The sequence below is a fragment of the Staurois parvus genome, unplaced genomic scaffold (genome assembly GCF_062004578.1).
Source record: "Staurois parvus isolate SC_StPar_1 unplaced genomic scaffold, SC_StPar_1.0 ptg000682l, whole genome shotgun sequence".
Classification (NCBI taxonomy): Eukaryota; Metazoa; Chordata; class Amphibia; order Anura; family Ranidae; genus Staurois; species Staurois parvus.
This window is the reverse complement of record NW_028318478.1, coordinates 6,329,276-6,350,997: the sequence shown is the minus strand read 5'-3', so window position 1 is coordinate 6,350,997 and position 21,722 is coordinate 6,329,276. Positions and strand designations below refer to the sequence as shown.

General features: G+C 41.7%; 1 protein-coding gene across 3 annotated transcripts in view; it reads right to left on the bottom strand.

Annotated features, from left to right (window-relative positions):
* The window catches only part of BNIP2 (BCL2 interacting protein 2), a 90,005-nt gene extending 68,874 nt beyond the window's left edge, over positions 1-21,131 (bottom strand). Inside the window, exon 1 of one of the 3 annotated variants that reach the window (XM_089652427.1) lies at positions 20,920-21,131. In XM_089652427.1, the coding sequence (XP_089508553.1) occupies positions 20,920-20,975 (56 nt within the window). In that variant the 5' untranslated portion in view covers positions 20,976-21,131. The remainder of the gene's footprint in view (positions 1-20,919) is intronic. The other 2 variants (XM_089652428.1, XM_089652429.1) reach the window with 2 other exon arrangements.
* Positions 21,132-21,722: the final 591 nt, after the last annotated feature.

Here is a 21,722-nt window from a genome sequence, read left to right as displayed (position 1 = left end):
AAGGTCTTCACCTCCCTCTGGTACCCCGTGATTTAAAAGGTACCGTCCCAGGGAGGGTTCAGATACACAGGACCTCCATCTTACATTCATAGGGTATGTTTTCTTGTAGCAACCAACAGGGCATGATGGTACATGAGCAACAATTCCTTTGTGCATATAGTGCAAGGATTTTTCAAAATACAGACAGTTCAAAGTGTCGGAGCAAGGTCAAAAAGAGTATTTGATACTTATCTTGCTGCAGCCATGTATGTCCTCAGTGAGTTTGGGAGTGTGGAGGCGCCCATCCTGACCGGTTTCGCCAGTATGACCGGCTGCCTCAGAGGTAGGCTTAGATTAGTGTTCACTAATTCATGTTTAGATAATCAAAAAACGTTTGAGTCCTGGTTGAGTCCTTAACTAATTATTTTAGTTTGGTTTGCCAACTGTTCGTAATTCCCTCTACCTTGACTAAGGCCCCAGTTCCAGCTGAAGAAAAACAGCCCCAAAAGCATGATGCTGCCACCACCATGCTTCACTGTGGGTATGGTGTTTTTCTGATGTGCAGTATTGTTTTTGCGCCAAACATATCTTTTGGAATTATGCCCAAAAAGTTCAACCTTGGTTTCATCAGACCAGAACACTTTTTCCCCACATGCTTTTAGGAGACTTCAAAATGTGTTGTTGCAAAGTTTACCTGGGCTTGGATGTTTTTCTTTGTAAGAAAAGGCTTTCGTCTTGCTACTCTACCCTATAGCCCAGACATATGAAGAATATGGGAGATTGTTGTCACATGTACCACACAGCCAGTACTTGCCAGATATTCCTGCAACTCCTTTACTGTTGCGCCATATTTTCTCCACTTGACTATGACTGTCTTTACTGTGTTCCATGGTATATCTAATGCCTTGGAAATTCTTTTGTACCCTTCTCCTGACGGATACCTTTTAACAATGAGATCCCTCTGATGCTTTGGAAGCTCTCTGCAGACCATGGATTGTGCTGTAGGATGCAACTAAGAAAATGTCAGGAAAGACCCACTAAAACAGCTGAACTTTATTTGGGGTAATAAGAGGCACTTTAAAATGATGGAAGTTGTGTACTGACTCCTATATAACATGATTTTGAATGTGATTGCCTAATTCTGAACACAGCTACATCCCCAGATTATAAGAGGGTGTGCACACTTATGCAACCACATTATTTTAGTTTTTTAGGTTTACTTCCCCATCCCTAAAAGATTTCAGTTTGTTTTTCAGTTGAGTAGTACAGTTTACAGGTCACAGTAAAAAAGTGGAAAAAGTTCTGAAATTATTTATCTATATCTCATTTCTTTACATCACATAAACCCGACATTTTAACAGGGGTGTGTAGACTTTTTAGATCATATATATATATATATATATATATATATCTCAATCAGTAATATGGTGGAGTGCACAATGATGATCAATCACAGTGCATAGAACTTTTATTGTTGATGAATATACCATATATATATATATATATATATATACAGTTGCAAGAAAAAGTATGTGAACCCCTTGGGATTATGTGGAGTTTTGCATGAATTGGGCATAAAATGTGCTCTGAACGTCATCTAAGTCACAACAATAGAAGAACACAGTCTGCTGAACATAATACTACACAAACATTAGATGTTGCCATGGTTTAATTGCACATAACATGTAAACATTCACAGTGCAGGGAGGAAAAAGTATGTGAGGCCCTAGCTTAATGACTTCTCCCAGAGCTAATTGGAGCCAGGAGTGAGCCAACCTTGACTCCAATCAGTGTGATGATATTGGATGTGTTGCTGACAGCTGTCCTGCCCTTAAAAAACACACACCTGTTTTGGGTTTACTGGTTTCAAGAAGCACTGTCTGATGTGAACCATGCCACACAGAAAAGAGCTCTCAGAAGACCTACGATCAAGAATTGCTGACTTGCATGAAGCTGGAAAGGGTTACAAAAGTATCTCCAAAAGCCTTGATGTTCTTGTGTCCACGGTAAGACAGACTGTCTACAAATGGAGAAAGTTTAGCACTGTTGCTACTCTCCCTAGGCGGGGTCGTCCTGTAAAAATGACTGCAAGAGCACAGCGCAGAATGCTGCATGAGGTAAAGAAGAATCCCAGAGTGTCAGCTAAAGACCTACAGAAATCTCTGGCACATGCTAACATTTTTGTTGACACATCTACAATAAGGAAAACATTAAACAAGAATGGAGTACATGGGAGGACACCACGGAGGAAGCCATTGCTGTCCAAAAAGAATATTGCAGCACGTTTGAAGTTTGCAAAAGAGCACCTGGATGTTCCACAGCACTACTGGCAAAATATAATGTGGACAGATGAAACCAAGATTGAGTTGTTTGGGAAGAACACACAACACTATGTGTGGAGAAAAAAAGGCACAGCACACCAACATCAAAACCTCATCCCCACTGTGAAACATGGCAGAGGGAGCATCATGGTTTGGGGCTGCTTTGCTGCTTCAGGGCCTGGACGGATTGTTGTCATTGATAGGAAAATGAATTCCAGAGTTTATCAAGACATTTTGCAGGAAAACGTACGACCATCTGTCCGCCAACTGAAGCTCCGCAGAGGATGGGTGATGCACCAGGACAATGACCCAAAGCATACAAGTAATTCAACAAAACAATGGCTGCAACAGCACAGAATACGCCTTCTGGAGTGGCCCAGTCAGAGTCCTGACCTCAACCCGATTGAAATGCTGTGGCATGACCTTAAGAGAGCGATTCACACCAGACATCCCAAGAATATTGCTACACTGAAACAGTTTTGTGAAGAGGAGGGGTCCAAAATGACTCCAGATCGTTGTGCAGGTCTGATCTGCAACTACAGGAAACGTTTGGTTGAGGTTATTGCTGCCAAAGAAGGGTCAACCAGTTATTAAGTCCAAAGGTTCACATACTTTTTCCTTCCTGCACTGTGAATGTTTACATGTTATGTGCAATTAAACCATGGCAACATCTAATGTTTGTGTAGTATTATGTAGTATTATGTTCAGCAGACTCTTCTATGTGTGTGTTCTTCTATTGTTGTGACTTAGATGACGTTCAGAGCACATTTTATGATCAATTCATGCAAAACTCCACGTAATCTCAAGGGGTTCACATACTTTTTCTTGCAACTGTATATATATATATCTCTATCTCTTTCTATCATCAACAATTACAGTTTTTTATGTGCAGCAATCCAACTTTCTTTTTTCTATATATTGGGAGGGCCTGATTGCTATGGACTGTGATTGATCATCATTGTGCACTCCACCCATATTACTGATTTTATATATATATATATATATATATATATATATATATATATATATATATATAAATAAATAAAACAGGAGCCAGGCGCTGTGTAGTTTTGTGATAAAAGTAATACACCTTATATGGTGGTGTGCCTTTAATAATTCATATGGTAAAAAATAACCAGCCTGTGTCTTTAGGAAGCCAGGTTCCAAGATGGACGGCCCGTCCGCTCAGCGGGAAGCAGTGGAGTAGAATACCTGTCAGTACAGGGACCACGTGTATCCGACGTCCCAGCGTCCTGGATGACGTCACCACGATGTGGAGAGATGGAGGGGGGGCTCTTGCTGGAGCCGCAGCTTTAGAAGGAAGAGGCCGGTTGCCAGGACAACGTTTTGCGCACATGCGCTTTATCAATTCTCTTGGAACCTGGCTTCTTAAAGACACAGGCTGGTTATTTATTTTTTACCATATGAATTAGTAAAGGCACACCTCCATATAAGGTGTATTACTTTTATCACAAAACTACACAGCGCCTGGCTCCTGTTCATACTTCCCACAAACCAATGCGTTTTTACCATGGCAGCAGTGAGTTTTTTTCCCCACCAATCACAGTTGACATATACCATTCACTTATTTCCTTTAGGACACATCTGTGCACTTTTATCCAGACTGTTCTTCCATTATATATATATATATATATATATATATATATATATATATATATATATATATATATATATATATATATATATATATATATATATATATAAATAAAAATCTCATACACACATTTACTTCGGTCCATATATATTTGGACACAGGCACAATTTTCATATTTTCGGCTCTGTATGCCATCTGGGTTTCCTCCTTTCTAATGCTTTGCCAGGTTCTGACTGCAGCTGTCTTCAGTTCGTTTGTGGGTCTTCCTGCCTTTAGTTTTGCTGTCAGCAAGTGAAATGCATGCTCAATTGGGTTGAGATCGGGTGCTTGACTCAGCCATTGCAGAATATTCCACTTTTCATTCAACAGCTCCTGGGTTGCTTTTGCAGTGTGTTTTGGATCATTGTCCATCTGTACTGTGAAGCGCCATCCAAATCAACTTTGCTGCATTTGGCTGAATCTGGACTGACAGTATATCTGTAAACACTGCAGAATTAATCTGGCTGCTTCAGTCTTCTGTCACATCATCAATAAACTCCAATGACCCAGTGCCACTGGAAGCCATACATGCCCATTACATCACACTGCCTCCACCATGTTTACAGATGATGTTGTGTGCTTTGGATCATGAGCTGTTCCATGCCTTCTCCACACTTTTTTCTTCCCATCATTCTGGTACAGATTAATCTTAGTTTCATCCATCCAAAGAATGCTTTTCCAGAACTGGTCTGGCTTTTTTAGATTTTTTTTGCCAAAGTCTATTCTGGCTTTTCTATTCTTCAGGCTTATGAATGGTTTGTACCTTGTGGTGAACCCTCTGTATTTGCTCTCGTGAAGTCTTCTCTTGATTGAAGACTTTGACAATGATACGTCCACCTCTTGGAGAGTGTCCTTCACTTGTCTGGATGTTATGAATGGGTTTTTCTTTACCATAGATAGGATCCTACAATCATTTACCACTGTTGTCTTCCGTGGACGTCCATGCCTTTTTATGTTGCTGAGCTCACCAGTGTATTCTTCTTTCCTCAGGAAGTACCAAACTGTTGATATGGCCACTCCTAATGTTGCTGCTATCACTCCGATGGATTTGTTTCTATTTTGAAGCCTTACAATAGCCTGTTTCACTTGCATGGACAGATCCTTTGAACGCATGATGTAGGTTCAAAGCAATAGATTCCAAATGCAAATGCCACACTAAGAATCAACTCCAGACCTTTATTGATGAAAAAATAATGAAGTAGCCCGCACCTGGCCATGAAAGCTTTTGAGTCAATTGTCCAATTACGTTTGGTCCCTTGAAAAATGGGGGATGGCTACTGTTAACAGTTCAAATTAAACCTGCAAGTGTAGTGTGCACTTTCAGCCCACATCCATTATATAACTATAGCTTGAATATGTTTTAGTAAAATACTTGGGGGGAAAAAAAAAAACAACTAAACCTGTGCCCAAATATATATATATATACACACACACACACACACACTTATATTGTATACCTAAGTTCCTCTTTAACATTAAATTACAGATCCTCAAAATAGGCCTACAGCTAACGGCTTGAAGTCATGATAGTGTCAGCCTTTAGCAGAATAATTTATATAAAAATACAATTTTTTTTGGCTGGTAATTACATCACACATTTTCAACAAAAAAAAAAAAATAATCAGTTGGAAGAGACAATTTTTCCCATCATATAAAATTAGTATTGAGGACCAAGTTTTAGGAACGTCTGCTTTAGTTATTACGCACATATCCACCCCCTACATTTACATTCATTTTAGTAATTACCCAACAACATTATCCGTAAAGTGATTGTAAATGTTTTTTTTGTTTTTTTTTTATATATTTAAGTATATTATACAGTACTTGTTTTGTGCAATGGTTTTGAACAGTGCCAAACCTCCTCTTCTGAGCTCTCCTGCTGGTTCTCCTGGCTCCACCTCCTCTTCAAGTGCCATGAAAGCAAGCTGCTTGTTATAAGGACACTAGTTTGGGCTCAATCTCAATACGGAATGTGTGCGTCTATAGATAGACACAGCGAGGCTCAGCCCTGCCACCCACCCACTCCCTCATCACAGGGTTTGACTGACAGCAGCAGGAGTCAATGGTGGCCACTGCCTCCAAGTCTCCCGTGAGAAGAAAGAGGAAAGAAGAAAGAGGAAAGAAGAGCTGCCGCAGACAGGCACAGCGCTGGATCAAGCTAGGGTATGTGTTTAAGGGGGGCTGGGTGAAGCAGCTTGTGAAAAGATTTTTTACCTTAACGCAGAGAATGCATTAAGCTAAAATACTTTTACCTTTACAACCACTTCAAAATATTGTTAGCAATAGGCATGAAAGAACCAATTTTTATTGAGGCAACACTTGGGAACAGCAGAAAAGAAAGCAACTTTAGACGGGGATAAGTCAGGAGAAAACAAGGCTTTCAACAGGTTAACCACTTCCTGTCCAGGGCAATTTTCAGCGCTATCACACTTTGAATGACAATTGCGCGGTCATGCAACACTGTACCCATATGAATTTTTTACCATTTTTTTGAGACATATAAAGCTTTATTTTGGTGGTATTTATTCACCGCTGGGATTTTTATTTTTTTTCCTATGTAAATGAAAAGTTTGAAAAAAAGTGTTAAAATTTTGCAAATAAATAATCTTTCATCATAAATCTTGGCGAAAATTTATTCCGTTATCTTTTTTTTTTTTACATACTGTCACCATGTCACCATGGTGACACTGTACTACTTGTGAGGGGTGATGTTTTTTTTTTTTTTTTTTTTTTTTTTTACAGTGATTGCTTTTACACCCATATAGGATGTAAAAGCAATCATTTCTCTTTCTCTCTGTCTGCATTCTTGCAGCCATTGAGAACTACTGAGTGAGCTGTGATTGGTCACAGCTTGTCACATGGTACAAGGTTGTTGTGAATAGCCTTGTACCATGTGAGCTCTGTGATCATTCACAGATCACAAGTGACATCATTGCTTACTACTTTGCATGTGATCACTGATTGGCCAATCAGTGATCACATGATCGGGACCTCGTACAGAGGTCCCGTCCGACGATCGACGTTTCACTGTGTCCGGAGGACAGCTAAAAATGGCGGGTGCCACCGTCCTGACGTTTATAAACAGCAGGCGGACAGCAAGTGGTTAAGCAGAAGTTTACTTAAATCGCTGGCAGATACAGAGTTTTTTTGGCAGAAAAGACCTTTCTTATCTCTTCTGCCAAAACACCCTTTCCTCTTCCTTGGAGGAATTTATTATGTACATTGCCAGTGAATCACGTGCAGCACAGTATACAGTCCCAATTCATTGCCAGCATCTGAGAAAAAGCCACAAATAGAGCCAAAATGATGTAATGCGAGGGCACATGCAAGGAAATTACATTATCAGTGGCTGGCCAATGGCTGAAGAGGAAGGAAGCACGCCTGGAAGAAGAGGTAAAGATGGATGGAGTGGTGAGGGACAGAATAGGACTGCTCTGGACTGTCAGCTCTGGGGTAGAGGGCAAAATAGAGAGGCAAGTATGCCATGCACGAGTCACACATTAGGGGGGAAAAAAGCCTACAGTTAAAGTATTACTAAACCCAGGACCCTGCATTCACTATATCTGGTCTCCCACAGTACACAGGAATGGAATTATTTTAACCACAAGCCTACAGGGCACTTATACCCCCTTCCTGCCCAGGCCAATTTCCAGCTTTCACACTTTGAATGACAATTGCGCGGTCATGCAACACTGTACCCATATGAAATTTTTAGCATTTTTTTGAGACAGATAGAGCTTTATTTTGGTGGTATTTAATCATCTCTGGGTTTTTCATTTTTTCTTAAACCAAAAACCACTGAAAATTTTGAAAAAAAAAACATTTTTTCTTAGTTTTTGTTATACAATTTTGTAAATAAGTGATTTTTCTCCTTTACGGATGTGCACTAATGAGGCTGCAGTGATGGGCACTGACAGATGGCACTGATGGGCATTGACAGGCATCACTGATGGGCACTGAAAGGCAGCACTGATAGGCGGCACTGAAAGGCAGCTCAGATGGGCACTGATATGTGGCATTGATGTGCACTGGTAGGCACTGATATGTGGCACTGATACATGGCACTGATGAGCACTGACAGGTGGCACTGATGGACACTGATAGGTGGCACTGCTGGGGCTACACTGATCATCAGAGCACACTGATCATCAGTGCCCTGATGATCTGTGTACATGTCCCCTCCGCGGAATGCCGATTACCGGCTCTCCTCTCGAGCTGTCAGCGTGACCGCTCGTGGGGAGAGAAATGCCGATAACCGGCATTTCCGTTTACATGTGATCAGCTGTGATTGGACACAGCTGATCACATGACCGACCCGACATCTTCGGCTCTTTACGTGGATCGGTGATCCGCTGTGTCCCTTGCCGATCGCTGCGCACTCCCTGAGCCGTGAGAATGGGACGACGTCATATGACGTCCTCCCAGAACGAGAGAACCACCTTGCGCCCGACATTGGACTATATGGCGGGTGGGAGGTGGTTAAATACATATAAACTGTTAAATACGATTTCTCATCAGCAGTTAGAGCAGTCTTGTGACTTCTATCCATGTCCAGTCGAGCACTGGTTAAAGCTTGTAGGAGGGGTTTTCTCTAGGAGGATGTGGAACCCCTGATCTCTGTCTGGACAGTGCTGATTGGCCCTGTACTGATCACATGCACTCTCCCAAGAAAAAAAATAAAAACCTCTCTAGCAATACACACCAAATTCAACATGTGCAATGTCTACACATGATATGTCTTATCAGGAGATAAGAGGTAGACACTGGTAAAAGGGGAAGATTAGAGAAGTCAGGATCAAACAGCATTTTCACACAATGCAGAGGATTAACCCCTTAGGTTCCACAGTGAGTATAACAAGCATGCTTTACTGCATATACAGACGGATTTTACAGTTGTGGATTTAGTAACATTTTAAGTACAGCTTAAATGTGAGAAAATATATCTACCTAAAAACAGAATGCAAGGATTAAATATCATAAACCCATATTTTAATCACAATAGAAAACACATCAAATGTTTAAAATTGAGAAAAACTTACTATTTCAGGAAAAAATACATATAATAAATAGTTGTTGAAAAAATTTGGGACAGGGCAATGTTTACCATGTGTGGCATCACCTCCCGTTCTTTTTAACATCACTCTGTTAACCACTTGCCCTCCAGAGGATTTACCCATCCTGACCAGGACATTTTTTGCGTTATGGCGCTGCGTTACTTTGACAATTGCACAATCATGCAACTCTGCACCCAAAATGAAACTTACATCATTTTATTCTGCAACAAATTGAGCTTTCGGTGGTATTTGATCGCCTGTGTTTTTTTTTTGCGTTATTGAAAAAAAAAAAAAAGACCGACAAATTTGAGAAAAAAAAAAACAAAAATAAACAAACTACATTTTCAACTTTTTGCCATTAAACATATCCAGTAAAATAAAATTAAAAAAAAAAAAAAAAAATTATATTTCACCATAAATTTAGGCCAAGATATATTCTGCTACATGTCTTTGCTAAAACAAATCCCAATACATGTAAATTAATTGGTTTACGTGAAAGTTATAGCGTTTACAAATGGCGGTATATATACTGGGATTTTTTTATTTTTATTAGTAATGGCAGTGATCAGTGACTTAAAACAGGACTGTGGCAGACATCCTGACACTGGGGGGGAACGGACTTGGTGTCACTGACATCCCCAGTAACACCAATACAGTGATCAGTGCTTAAAAGAAAAAAAACAAAACAAAAAAACAACACACTGACACTCTACTAATGGCACTGGGCAGGAAGGAGTTAACATGAGGGGCGATAAAAGGGTTAACTCTGTGCTGGGTGTGTTTTACTATGGAGCAGTGTCTGTGTGCTTCACAGTAAGCACACTGCTTTGGATGGCTGCCATCCAAAGCAGTGTGCCCAAGCTGACAGGGAGGAGAACTATTAGTAAACAACAGTTCTCCCCGTCTGAGATCTTCAGGAATCACCGGGTGCTGGCGAGTAATCACCGGCCAGAACCCAGTGATTGATGGCCGCGAATGGTGGCACGGGTAGGGCGCGAGCCCCCTACCCAGAAATGCAAAATTACGTATATATACACAAACACACACACGTGATTTTGCGCACCCGTGCCACCCTGTAGCAGTATTTCTGCTATAGAGCGATAGGGAAGCGGTTAATATCTGAGAACTGAGGAGACCACTCGCTGGAGTTTTGGGAGAGGAATGTTGTCCCATTATTGCCTGATATAGGATTCTAACTGCTCAACAGACCTGTGTCTCTGTCATATTTTTCATATCAAGATGCGCCACATTTTTATTAGGTAAAAGGTCAGGACCGCAGGCAGGCCAGTTAAGCACCTTCTATGAAGCCATGCTGTTGTCATAGATGCAGAATGTGGTTTAGCATTGTCCTGTTGAAATATGCAAGTCCTTCCCTGAAAAAGACGTCTAGATGGGAGCATATGCTGCTCTGAAACCTGGATATAGCCTTCAGCATTGGATGGTGCCTTTCCAGATGTGCAAGCTGTCCATTCCATACATACTAATATACCCCCATACCATCAGAGATGCAGGCTTTTGAACTGCATGTTGGTAACAAGTCCCTCTCCTCTTTATTCTAGAGGACACGCATGGTTGCCAAAAAGAATGTCAAATTTGGATTTGTCTAACCACAAAACAGTTTTCCACTTTGCAACAAACAATTTTACATGAGCTTCATCCCTGAGAAGATGGCAGCATTTCTGGATCATGTTCAGATAATGCTCTACAATGCAAAGAAGCAATAACTTGCATTTTTGGATAGTGAACTCTGGTCACAGACTGTGATTTTCAGAAGTATTCCTTAGTTCACACAGTGATGTCCATCACAGAATCATGCCTGTGGAGTACCGCCTGAGGGCCAAAGACCACAGGCATACAATATTGCATTTTGGCATGAGAATATGTATTGCAGATGATCATATATTGAAAGTCTTTGCAATTTATGTTGAGGAACATTATTCTGAAATCGTTCAACAATTTTTAGACACAGCTTTTCACAGATTGGTGAACCTCTGTCCATCTTTACTTCTGAGACACTTTGGGGCTTACTTAGTAAAATTTGAGGGTGTGAAATCTGGTGCAGCTATGCATAGAAACCAAGCTTAATTGATCAAACTGAATGGCTACCAAGCACAGCTGCACCAGATTTTACACTCTCCAGATTTAGTAAATAACCTCCCCTGACTCTCTAAGATGCTCTTTGTTACCCAGTCATGTTAATGACCTGTTGCAAATTAACCCAATTAGTTGTAAAATGTTCTACCAGCTTCTCCTTATGAGTATCACTTACTTTGTCAGCAATTTATTGCCCTGTGCTGCTTTCAATTTCAAAATGACCTTATCTTTAAATAGTATATTTTGTAAGTTTAAACATGTGAGGTGTTTTGTATTGCAAATAAAATATGGGTTTGAGATTTGCAGATCATTGCGTTCTATTTTTTTTGTAGATATTACACAGCATCCGAACTTATTTGGAATATATATACACACACACCCCATGTACAAGTATGTGTATACTGTATATATTTTGAGATTTACACAACTCTATCGCACAGCCATGCCTGGCACGGTAGGAGATATTAATGATTAATGATGTATCAATACATACAGAGCTGCATTAATGAGTCTTTTATATCTGCCTAGAGCTCAGCTTTAATTGCTTATCTTTAAGAGAAAAAAAATATGATTCCACAGTTAAACATTGAACATGTTTAGGAGAAAATGATCAGAAGTAAAATAACTCCACATCCATTTTGGTGAATTAAACCTATTAGTAACTTGAGGGCTGGGTGACCACCTCCGCTGCTGGATTGGAGCCTAGCTGACAATGGTTTGATATCAAAAGTTACCTTTAAAAGCATATATATTAGATTACAAATCAGATGGATTAAAATACTTCAGTTAATGCTGTGAGCCATTACTACTTGCCAAATTTTATGTCTGGCAAAATCTGAGAGAACGTTGGAGCAGTTTCAACATTGCTTAAAAGAATGCTTTCCAATGACACTGATATACAGCAGAAATGCTCTGCATCAACCACTGCAAAGAACACGTGCAAAGTTGAATCAATTCCTAAAAAGTCAAAATGTCCTCAAATGTTTATCTAAACAACTAGACTTGTTAACAAGAGCTGACCATAATTAACCAAATCCTGCTAGAATATGAAGGCCCATTCAGACACTTTAGCAAAGATAAGGGCGTTTAATGATTGCACCTAAAAAGGGAACAATGAGCGCTTCCACCACTGCTTCCCATCTTCCAACATCTCTTAATACAAATGGGAAACCACAATAAAATGGAAATGCCAAAAAATTTAATTTTTGCTTAAAAGAGACCCTGTTGCCAGACTTACTAGCACATTATGAAAGATGTACCTTAAAACGAAGTACTCCAACGGAGCACTGTCACCGCTGACAGGGCTTCCATCTTCACCCAGTCTTTGTTCTGGGTTCACGGACTCCGGCCACTTGAATGGCCACAAGTGCACAGGAGCCACGATCACAGCACAGCGCTATGAAGGGATGACATACTCCGCATGCCGCCCCTCCCGAGCACAGTGCGCATGTGCTGGTATGTCTGCCGGCTGCAGAAATCGTGAATCTCTCCTAAACAGTGCACATTTAGGAGATATTCCTTGTACGCAGGTAAGCTTTATTACAAGCTGCCCTGTAGGTACAAGTCACCAAGTGGTGTTTACTACTGCTTTAAACTGAAAGTTCACTTGGGCTTTAACCTAAATACATCTACAGTTTGTAAGAAAGAAGTCTTCAACAAAATATTGTTCAAAGCATTCAGAAGAACACAGAGAAGGAAAATAAAAAAAAAATATAACACGAGAGGTAAAGCACAGTGAATGAGGAAGGAGCAGTCTGGGAATAATGTTTTAAAAAAAAAAAAAAACCCAGGTTGAATACCTTGATCAATTTGTTCCTGTTTTCATTAGTTTGTTAAAGGTTACAGTTAACCACAGATTGTCATAGCGTGCAAAATTATATAACAAGACTCGCACAAAAAATGAGCACGCATTTCTTTAATCATAGTTGTAGACCGCCCGCTTAAAAAAAACAAAAAAAAACAAACAAAGCAAAATGAACACGAATGTATCTTGCTTTGAAAGTCAATTTATCTCCACCCTTTCCTATATTTCCTAAAAACTATCTGAACTGTTTTAGTATAAAATAGAGCTGTACACATGATGGAAAAACAAAAAAAAAAAAACAAAACATCAAAACAAAACACACAACTGAAGCAATTTATCATCTTAGAAATTGCGTGCACACTGCAAAATGTACTTAAAAAGTGGTTCTCAAGTCAAAAAGGTATTTTACTTGAATGCATTCTATGCATTAAAGAGGAAAAAAAAAAAAAAAACAACTCACTAGCTGTTCCTCCCCCAAACACTTGTCTGATTACTCCATCGATCCAGTGCTGTGCTCAGTTGAAACTCTTCTCCCCCTGCACTCATACTACACAGAGCAGCAGGAGCATTGGCTCCTGCTGCCGTCAGTCAAATCCTGAGAGCATGGCTGGGCTGCGCTTTGTGCATCTAATGACACACACAGCCCAGCTCAGAAGCGCGCTTGTATGCATGTCCCCATAGCACAAGGCTTGCTAAAACAGTTTTCAATTACTTCATGCCTTCCACCAATTTCATCGTGAATTGTTCACAGTGCACACCTAACTTTTGTTGTGTGGCAGACTGTCACCCCTCTGAATCTGTGGATCACCCCTCTGATACGATCTGTGGATCATTTTTCAAGTGCCTTTGAACAGCAGTGAGGAGATGATATGTTGCCTATTTTAACCTTGTAAAGGCTGTAGCACAAGCATGTGCATTGCATGAGGTTGTGGAGTGGCCCCATTCACTTGAATGAGTCATGTTCGGCAGTGGTACTGTTGGTACCGCTTTTGACTGACAGCAGCAGCTGCTTCCGCTGCTCTCAGACCAAGGAGAGGGAGCAGCGGTACCGATGATGGGACAGCTCTGGATTGGTGGAGGAGTCAGGTGAGGAGGGAAGGGGAACAGGAATTGGAAAGGTTTTTTTGGTTTTTTTTTTAACCATAATGCAGAGAATGCATTAAGGTAAAAAACCTTTCAAGTTTAGATGTATAGTCTGAAAAAAAGAAGGGAAAGGGGAGAGAGAACTGAAACCATTAAATACATCAAGCGGGTGAATGAGGTTCAGGAAGCAGTATTTTCAATATGAAGAACACAGGGACATGACCTCAGATTAGCAGAAGGAAAATTCAAAACTAACCTTAAAAAATATTGTTTTATGGAAAGAGTAGTTGATACTTGGAATAGGCTTCCAGCAGAGGTATGAGTAAGGCAACAGTAAATGGATTCAAACATGCTTGAGACTAACCTAGATCTACACACCTAGACACAAAAAAGTAAAATAGTCTGGATGGACCACTCTTTCTGCCACCACTCCATGTAGTAGACTCAACTGACTGGTTCTGCAAGTGGAAACAAGGGATAATATTTCACCAGAAGATTTTGACCATTTATCTAAGTTGGTCAAAACTCACATTTTAGCTTCATCCACTCGTTCTACTCCTCTATGTACATATGCAATAGTAACTCCAAAAATCAGAGAAGAGTGGCTCCCTGATTTTTTTTTAAACAGCAACATAAAAAGAACTGCATGCTGGAGGACAGAGGGAAAAAAAAAGTGGAGAGAACTAAAAAGAGAGCTTCAACCAACTTAATCGAGATAAGTGGTCATCAAAATCATCTGATGAGTGCTCATCTCTTACGCATTGTGCACACTGGGCTTAAAGTTTATGAAAACCCTAACCTTGTAAAACAATCTAGTTTAAAATATAAAGGCAAAACATTTGTGTATGCACATAAAAAGCATGACGCATACGTTTCTCCCCCTTCCTTTTAATAGGTGATCACATACCCTCTGTTCTTGCCTGCATAAGGAGCTCAGGAAGGAGAAACAGCAACACAATGATCTTCCCAGTGAATAGCTGTACAGGGGGGGGGGAGTGTCAGCACAAGCCTGATCATCGGATTAGCTTCCAGCATAGCCAAAAACACTGACCATGTTGTGCTCTCCTGCCTAGTGTGTTCCGTTTTTGATAGGAAAGCAGAGGGACCGACAGGAACACCAGGGATTTCACAAAAAGGAAGCAATACAAAGAGAACAGGATACTTTTTCATACAAGTACATGGCACAGCAGGCACATAAAAAAACAAAAAAACAAAAACACATCAAGTGCATTCAGAAAAGCTGAATGAACATTGAATATGTATAAACGCATGTAGAATACATCTAAATCCAGGTGGATAAAAATCAGTAATTTTTTTGATTTTTATCAAATTTATTTTAATAAAATGCTTTAGAGTAAAAATATATCTTTTAATTTAGTTTATTCAGCATGAAATGGAGCTTAGTTATGTAGCATGAGGCTGTATATTCTGCAATAATTACATTTTTGGTAAACTCATTCAATGAATCCAAGCTCTGCAAGCTGAGATAACATGCACTGCATTGATGCATTCACACAATTTCACAGTAACCATGAGAATAAACATGAAATAAAAGTATTTTAGTTCTCCAGCTATGTGTGATTAACCTAAAATCTGTTCTAATATCGCTGTTTTACTAACCTGACAGCTTATTATTCTAAAAAGGAAACCTTCATTTGTTTTGCAAATATTAAACTACCAGCAAGAATTAATCTGATTCCTCACATTTAAAGAGCACCTGTCGTTTTAGATCCATCATGGCAGCGTCTGTTAGTAGGCATCCACTCGTCTACTGCTGTCATATCCCTCACCTTGTTGTGTCCCTGCCGCATCACCAGCCGTCCCATTAAAGTAAATGGGACTGTCGGTAAGTCAACAGCGGGACAGAGGATTAGCCGCTGCGGGACAGAGATGACAGATGTGCTTTAAAAATTATGATTTTAATCGAGTCTTTTCACTAGTCATTTAAACCAACTTGATTTAAATCAAATCCACCCTGATCTAAATGCGAGACGAGTTTAGGCACATTTGAGCATAGCTCAATTTTTTTTTTTTTTTAAAAACATGCACAATTTTATTTGTACATTTAGTATAGGTTACAGCTTCAATATATACTTTGTGATAATCGTTGTTTGATGGTTTAGATACTTTTACACATAGTACTTATGTAGTCTGAGAACAAAAGGAGTGCTGGGTTATATACTGTAGCTGTCTGAAGTACAGGTGGTTTATCAATGACCATGCACATTAATCTAAAAAGCATACAAGCCTTTCCTGCCCTAGAAATGTCCTAGAGATACGTATTTATATCACTGGCCCACTGACGTAAGAGCAGCACACCTGTTATTCTAGTGTTCACAAAGCTCTAATGCATTTCAGCAACAACATTAAGTTGGAGACATCATGTAAATAACCAAACATAAAATGATTGTTTTCATGTGCGGCTTTCTTTCATACTTATTGCCAGCAGAACAACACCTATCTGCCACATGGCGAATGCACCTCACAGATAATTGCCATCAATTTTTAAAGAGGTTGTTTATACTGCATTGCACAGCTTGTTTTTGCTTCAAAACATAAACACGCTATTAGGTACACAATGGATGAATTGTAATACCTCAAACTACATGAAGTTTGCAATTTTTCTTTTTTTTTTTTTACACAGAAAAAGGAAAGAAGTTCTGGAGTCCAAGGTAAAAGAATATTTCCAGGTATTTTTAACATATTTACATTGGTCTATCAATGTAACAATGGATATACCAAACCTGCAGCATCCCTTGGGAAACTGGAAATCACTGTAGTAGGTACCCCAAAATACAGTGATCTCCACTAGCTTCTGAGTCCTGCACCGAGTGACTGCCCTACAGTATTTGCAACACAGGATGTCAGATGCTTAGCATGGGTGCCATTCAATTTTTTTATGTTGCATATTAGCACAAAATTTCAGTAAAAAATACAAGCACGTTAATTTAAGGGCACACAAAAAAAAAAGCAATAAAGTACCCTATTTTTTGTAAAATATAAAAGTTGAGGTTGCACCAAGTAAATAGATATCCTACTTGTCATACCTTAAATTTGTGCGCGCTCATGAAATGGCGACAAACTTTAGTACCCTATATTTTCTATAGGTGACACTTTTAGAGCTCCTTAAAGGTCATTCTGGCATGCACGGCGATATGTAACATGTGTATCGCAATCGACATTTTCATGCGTAGGTGCCCCAGTGTGTGCTTTTACGTTTGTACATGTGTGTATGTGGGAGTAGGGCTCAATTTTTTTGGGGGGGATGGTATGGACTTGGGTGTAACTTTTTTTTTCCCATCACATAGGGGACAAAGAGGCTGGTACTATGTGGAATGCTTCCACCTGACAGGGGAGCCCTGCTGCTTGCCTGCAGCAGGGCTAAAGGTAGAAAAAAAAACTACCTGCCCAGCGCCCGGAACTACATGTTTCGGGCGTCAGGCGATATGAATTCAATATCCTTGTAAGTTTATTGTAAGCAAACTGGAAAAGAAATTGCTGATTATCCTATAACAAGAAGAAACATGAGCTCCTCATCTAACAGATCTCATGAATACATGTCTGGAGGGCACAGTGCCCCACCTTGTTGTGTCATAGCATGTCAGCAGCACTTATGAACTTCAAAATACAAGTCTATAAAGATGCCGGGTGAACCAGAGAACAGCAGTACTCTGCCATAGCATTCTGGCTGTATCTAATACACTGAAGAGAAAAAAATCTGTAACCGGACAAAGAAGGAAGTAGCAGTAGGTAAGGTCTTGGTACAAAGCACTTGGGATTGAGCATAGAAGGGAAAGGTTTTGTCAATGCATGGAGATCTTAAGCTGTATGTGGCCTACAAATCTGTCTCATGAACAGGTCATCACACAAGTCAAATATAACAACGGACGTACAATATTATATATGCAATGTCTACTTCCACATACCTTTACATCTTTATTAGTCCAAAATGGGTAATTTAGGAAAGTCAACAAAGCTGCAAAGGAACCTGCATATTACCATGGCCCCAAATTTGTTGGAGTGCAATGAGCCAAACTAGCACTCGGGTATTTCTCAGAGGAGCCACTTAGGACACATTAGTCATCAGGCAATGGGGTTGATTTACTAAAGGCAAATAGGCTGTGCACTGAAAGTACAGTTGTTCTAGATCTGAGGGGAACATGCAAGGGAAATAAAAAAAAAAAAAACAAAAAAAAACAGCATTTTTGCTTGCACATGATTGGATGAAAGAAATCAGCAGAGCTTCGCCTCATTTCAGAGATTCCTCTCAGATATAAAGCAACTGCGCTTGTAGTGCACAGTAAATTTACCTTTAATAAGTCAACCCCAGTGTGTGTTTGGGTCTGAGCACCCATCCCTGCATGCCCACGAGTCCGTGCATCCGCTGAGCCTCAATTTCCTACCATAGGCAGCCTACATGCAGCTCAGCTCTACAATACTCTGAGTACACTGAAGGAAAAAAAAATGGCTCTTGCATGCTGCATATGAATGAGCCCCATTCTACACTACACCAGAACAATGTGTGTACATACATACACATATATATACACACACACACACACAGTCCATATATATTTGGACACAGGCACAATTTTCATACTTTTGGATCTGTATGCTGCCAGAATAAATTAAAACGAAACAATCCAAATGAATTTGAAGTGCAGACTTTCAGCTTTAATGCAAGGGGTTGAACATAAATATCAAGTACAAATTTTAGGAACTGCAACCTATTTTATACATAGTCCCTCCATTTTCAGGGGCTCAAATGTAATGGGACAATTGAATATAATCAGATAAAATGTTCATTTTTTAATACTTTGTTGAGAATCCTTTACTGGCAATGACTGCCTGAAGTCTGAAACCCATGGACATTACCAACGCCTGAGTTTGCTCCTTTCTGATGCTTTGCCAGGCTCTAACTGCACCTGTCTTCAGTTGTTCTTTGTGGGTCTTTCTGCCCTCAGCAAGTGAAATGCATGCTCAATTGGGTTCAGATCAGGTGACTGACTCAGCCATTGCAGAATATTCCACTTCTTTTCCTTCAACAGCTCTTGGGTTGCTTTTGCAGTGTGTTTTGGATCATTGTCTATTTGTACTGTGAAATTCCGTCCAATCAACTTTGCTGCATTTGGCTGCATTTGGGCTGACAGTATATCTCTAAACACTGCAGAATTCATCCGGCTGCTTCTGTCTTCTGTTACATCATCAATAAACACCAATGACCCAGTGCCACTGGAAGCCATGCATGCCCATGCCATCACACTGCCTCCACCATGTTTTACAGATGACATTGTGTGCTTTGGATCATGAGCTATTCCAAGCCTTCTCCACACTTTTTCTTCCAGTCATTCTGGTACAGATTAATCTTAGTTTCATCCGTCCAAAGAATGCTTTTCCAGAACTGGTCTGGCTTTTTTAGTTGTTTTTTTGGCAAAGTCTAATCTGGCTTTTCTATTCTTCAGGCTTATGAATGGTTTGCACCTTGTAGTGAACCTTCTGTATTTGCTCTCGTGAAGTCTTCTCTTGATTGTAGATTGACAATAATACGCCCACCTCCTGGAGAGTGTCCTTTACTTGTCTGGATGTTGTGAATGGGTTTTTCCTTACCATAGAGAGGATCCTGCGATCTTCCACCACTGTTGTCTTCCGTGGACGTCCATGCCTTTTTATGTTGCTGAGCTCAGCAGTGTATTCTTCTTTCCTCAGAATGCACCAGATTGTTGATTTGGCCACTCCTAATGTTGCTGCTATCTCTCTGATGGATTTGTTTCGTTTTTGAAGCCTTACAATGGCCTGTTTCAATTGCATGGACAGCTCATTTGAATGCATGATGTAGGTTCACAGTAATAGATTCCAAATGAAAATTCCACACTTAGAATCAACTGCAGACCTTTTAGTTGGCAAGCTTGGAGGTTGCAATGGTGGCAAGTGTGGTGGTCATGGAAGATGAGGCGTACACTAGTAACATTTTTTTTTTAAATTTTGGTGGTAGAGGAGAGGGGGGATTTGTCAGGTGCAGTGGTAGAGAATCGGGGGGGTGATAAGGGTCAGGCGCAGTGGTAGAGGCGGGGGGGAGGGTGGTAAGAGTTAGGCGGGGTAGTGACAGTCAGGTGCAGCGATAGAGGCAGGGCAGTGAGGGTCAGGTACGGCGTAGTGGCGGGGCGGTGAGGGTCAGGCAGGGCGGTGGGGGTCAGGTGCGGCGGTAGAGAGGTGGGGCGGGGCGGTAGAGGCGGGGCGGTGAGGGTCAGGCGCAGCGGTAGAGAGGCGGGGCGCTGAGGGTGAGGTGCAGCGGTAGAGAGGCGGGGTGCTGAGGGTCAGGCGGGGCGGTAAGGGTCAGGCGTGGTGGTAGAGGCGGGGCGGTAAGGGTCAGGCGCGGCAGTAGAGGTGGGGCGGTGAAGCGCAGTAGTAGAGAGGCGGGGCGGTGAGGCGCAGCGGTAGAGAGGCGGGAGGTGAGGGTCAGGTGCGGCAGTAGAGACAGGGTGGTGAGGGTCAGGCGCAGCGCTAGAGAGGCGGGGCGGTGAGGGTCAGGCGCAGCGCTAGAGAGGCGGGGCGGTGAGGGTCAGGCGCAGCGCTAGAGAGGCGGGGCGGTGAGGGTCAGGCGCAGCGCTAGAGAGGCGGGGCGGTGAGGGTCAGGCGCAGCGCTAGAGGCAGGGGGTGGTTCAATTTCTGGTTATAGATACCCCCTTCCCCCCTCACCACAAAGTACCCCCTGTACATGAAGGAGAGATGTAAATATATATAAATAGGAGGAAGAACAAGATATCTATGTAGTCCTTGTGGTTCCATATGAAGAGTCCTGGTCCCCCTCCCGCCTTACAGCGGTCTGTGTCCATCCCCTCCCCCTTCATTCTGTCACACAGACCGCAGAGCTGACACTCTAGCAGCACACAGTTATAACACAGTAGACCCTCCCCTCCCCCGTATACTCACTCGGAATCGTGTGTCTCCGGCTCCTCCATGTCAGCGGGCCCATCCCCATGAATCATGTCATCAGGTAGCGGGCCACGGGAGGGAGGTTGCCACACACTCAGCACAACAAGGAGTGGCCGGCCCGGGTCCCCCAGGGATCCCTCTCTGCGCTCGGCCTCCCGCAGCTCTCCAAGCTTCAGCGGAGGTAGGCGGCGCGGTGCATTGTGGGAAGTGTAGTCCAGACTCCGGAGGCCCCCCGTTATTTCTCACATCGTGACTACAACTCCCTGAAGCCAAAGCGACAAGCACTACGTGAACGTGGCGGAGATGCCATCTAGAGGAAACGTAAGGGTAAAGCAGCTAAATGCTGGTGGTTGGTAGGGAGAGGGGTCTGGCTGCAGACTGAAGCTCCACTTTCAACAGGAAACATGTGAGCACTACTTACTCGAGTTGTATCTATTGGTTGTTTGTTACCAGAGGCAGACTGACCATTTGAGCACTCGGGCACTGCCTGAGGGCCCAGGGTCAGTAGGGGGCACCATGAGATGCCCCTGGTACCTTTATTTGGCTTCTTCATAGGCTTTTGTGGGTGTGGGCAAGGACACAGGGGCCCCATGAGCCCCTATTGCCCGGGGGCCCCATGAGTTGTCAGTCCGCACCTGTTTGTTACATTAAAGTTCATGTAAATAAAAAACGTTGGAGTGAAGGTCACATGTTTCCTGTTGAAAGTGGACCTCCAGTCTGCAGCCAGACTCACTTGCGTAAACTGGAAATGTCTCAGCGTACACAGACGGGGCCAGGCGGCAGACGCCCCTTCCATTACC